Source organism: Poecilia reticulata, linkage group LG13 (genome assembly GCF_000633615.1).
Source record: "Poecilia reticulata strain Guanapo linkage group LG13, Guppy_female_1.0+MT, whole genome shotgun sequence".
In the NCBI taxonomy this organism is placed as follows: domain Eukaryota; kingdom Metazoa; phylum Chordata; class Actinopteri; order Cyprinodontiformes; family Poeciliidae; genus Poecilia; species Poecilia reticulata.
The window spans coordinates 33,057,099-33,059,503 of NC_024343.1; the positions used below are offsets into that span (position 1 = coordinate 33,057,099).

The 2,405-nt window shown below is 50.7% G+C and overlaps 1 protein-coding gene across 1 annotated transcript in view; it reads right to left on the reverse strand.

Moving 5' to 3' along the window:
• The window catches only part of abcg1 (ATP-binding cassette, sub-family G (WHITE), member 1), a 17,277-nt gene that overhangs the window by 5,778 nt on the left and 9,094 nt on the right, over positions 1-2,405 (reverse strand). The window contains exons 3-7 of the mRNA XM_008426771.2: positions 1,944-2,061; positions 1,726-1,858; positions 1,345-1,395; positions 1,123-1,268; positions 783-906 (exon numbers count right to left, since the gene is read on the reverse strand). Coding sequence (XP_008424993.1) covers positions 783-906; positions 1,123-1,268; positions 1,345-1,395; positions 1,726-1,858; positions 1,944-2,061 — 572 coding nt within the window. The remainder of the gene's footprint in view (positions 1-782; positions 907-1,122; positions 1,269-1,344; positions 1,396-1,725; positions 1,859-1,943; positions 2,062-2,405) is intronic.

Below are 2,405 nucleotides of genomic sequence, written 5' to 3' on the forward strand. Positions count from 1 at the left end.
GGGAAGTGTTGGGTCTTTGGGAAGTGTTGGGTCTCTGGGAAGTGTTGGGTCTTTGGGAAGTGTTGGGTCTTCGGGAAGTGCTGGGTCTTCGGGAAGTATTGGGTCTCTGGGAAGTATTGGCTCTTTGGGAAGTGTCGGGTCTTTGGGAAGTGTCGGGTCTTCGGGAAGTGTTGGGTCTTTGGGAAGTACTGGGTCTCTGGGAAGTATTGGGTCTTTGGGAAGTGTCGGGTCTTTGGGAAGTGTCGGGTCTTCGGGAAGTGTTGGGTCTTTGGGAAGTACTGGGTCTCTGGGAAGTATTGGGTCTTAGGAAAGTGTCGGGTCTTTGGGAAGTGTCGGGTCTTGGGGAAGTGTCGGGTCTCTGGGAAGTGTTGGGTCTTTGGGAAGTATTGGGTCTTAGGGAAGTGTCGGGTCTTTGGGAAGTGTCGGGTCTTTGGGAAGTGTCGGGTCTTTGGGAAGTGTCGGGTCTTGGGGAAGTGTCGGGTCTTTGGGAAGTGTCGGGTCTTGGGGAAGTGTCGGGTCTTGGGGAAGTGTCGGGTCTTTGGGAAGTGTCGGGTCTTGGGGAAGTGTCGGGTCTTGGGGAAGTGTCGGGTCTTGGGGAAGTGTCGGGTCTTTGGGAAGTGTCGGGTCTTGGGGACATATTGGGCGTTAGGGTGGTGTTGGTTCTCAGATGAAAGTTGGGTCTTAAAGCAGTGCTGGACTTAGGAAAGTGTTAGTGAAAGTGGGTCTTAGTGTCTGCATCTAAATGGTGTATTGAGTCGGTGAATTTGTCCTCCTCATCTTGCCTTGTCAAACAGCTCAAAGAGTTTGGCGCTGGGTTGGTGGATGGTGCAGATGACCGTCCGTCCTCCTCGAGCCAGAGCTTTGAGAAGAGAGACGACTTGGAAACAAGACGAACTGTCCAAACCGCTGGAACGCAAACAGACGCAGGAACGAAGGTCAGTGTTTTCTCAAAAAAGACAATCTGAAGTTCCTCGTGATCCAAACAGTTCAAGCTTCTGCTCAAAGAAATCAACAGAACCAGATGGACGTTCACTAATAATTTAACTAACCATAAAAACTGGAAATTCAAAATAAATTGAAGAGAACTGGTTAATAAATCCATCTGAGGAACCTTCAGCTCACCTGGTGGGTTCGTCAAAGAACATCACCGGAGGATTGTTGACAAGCTCCAGAGCGATGGCCAGCCTCTTCCTCTGGCCTCCGGACAGGTGGGAGGTTCTGGTTTTAGCACAGTCCAGCAGACCCAGAGCTGTCAGGATCTCCTGGACCTGAACAGAAGCAGACCTGCTGCTCAGATTCTGAGGCAGAGTTGGAGCAGTGAAGCTGTTTGAAGCCGAAACCCACCATCTCCCTCCGAGCCTCCACCTTCTCCTGCAGCTTCAGGTTGGCTGAAACCTGCAGAAACACACAGATTTCACCTCCAGACCTGAACTGGAAACCCGTTTCAGCTCAGCAGAGAGGGACGGGGACTGTACCGGCTTCATCGCTGAGACCGGAAATGTTCTTTTGTTTGGTTGAATTTCAGATCAACTGGAGGGTTTTAGCTTTTTCACCATTAGTCAATATTAGAAAAATGTTAAATAAATCATAAAACGTGTTGTTTTTGTCAACTTTTTCTAAAAAACAACTGAAGGTCTGTTCCAAATAGAAAACAATGAAAAAAGAAATACAGTAATAATTTGTATTATTTTGACTCTGGGAAGCTGTGGCTGTGGTTGCTCCTACCATCATGGCCTCCTGCACGGTGAGGTGCGGCAGCAGCATGTCGTCCTGCATGATGTAGCAGGAAACCTTCCGGAAAGAGCGCAGGTCCCTGGGTTGACCGTTGATCAGGATCTCGCCCTTCATCCCCGTCTCCCTGTTGGAAGGACTCGGTGAGTCTGAAACGCTTTGGGAAAACTCGGACCGCCACAGGGCGTGTGCAGGAAGAGCCTCCTGCTCACCTGTATCCCGCCAGGATATTCATGAGCGTAGACTTCCCGGCTCCTGAGGGCCCCATGATGGCCACCAGGTCCCCGCTGGTAAATTTCCCAGAGATGGCTTTGAGCAGAGTTTTGTAACCTGAAACGAGGCGGAACAATGAATCTGCCGGTTCCCAGCAGCACCCAGAGCGGCTCTTTGTCCTGCAGGCCGGCTCCGGTTTCACACCGCTTCCCCTCTGACTGGGCTCAGCGGTTCCACTCCACCAGCCGAGCTCTGATTGGCTGGAGAGTTCATCAGACGAGAGGACAAGATCTGCTTCTGAACCAAACCAGACAACTGGAGGGGTTAAAGGTCAAAACGCACAAAAATAAACAGAAAAGTTCATTTCAGAACCCATCCATCCATCCATCCATCCATCCATCCATCCATCCATCCATCCATCCATCCATCCATCCATCCATCCATCCATCCATCCATCCATC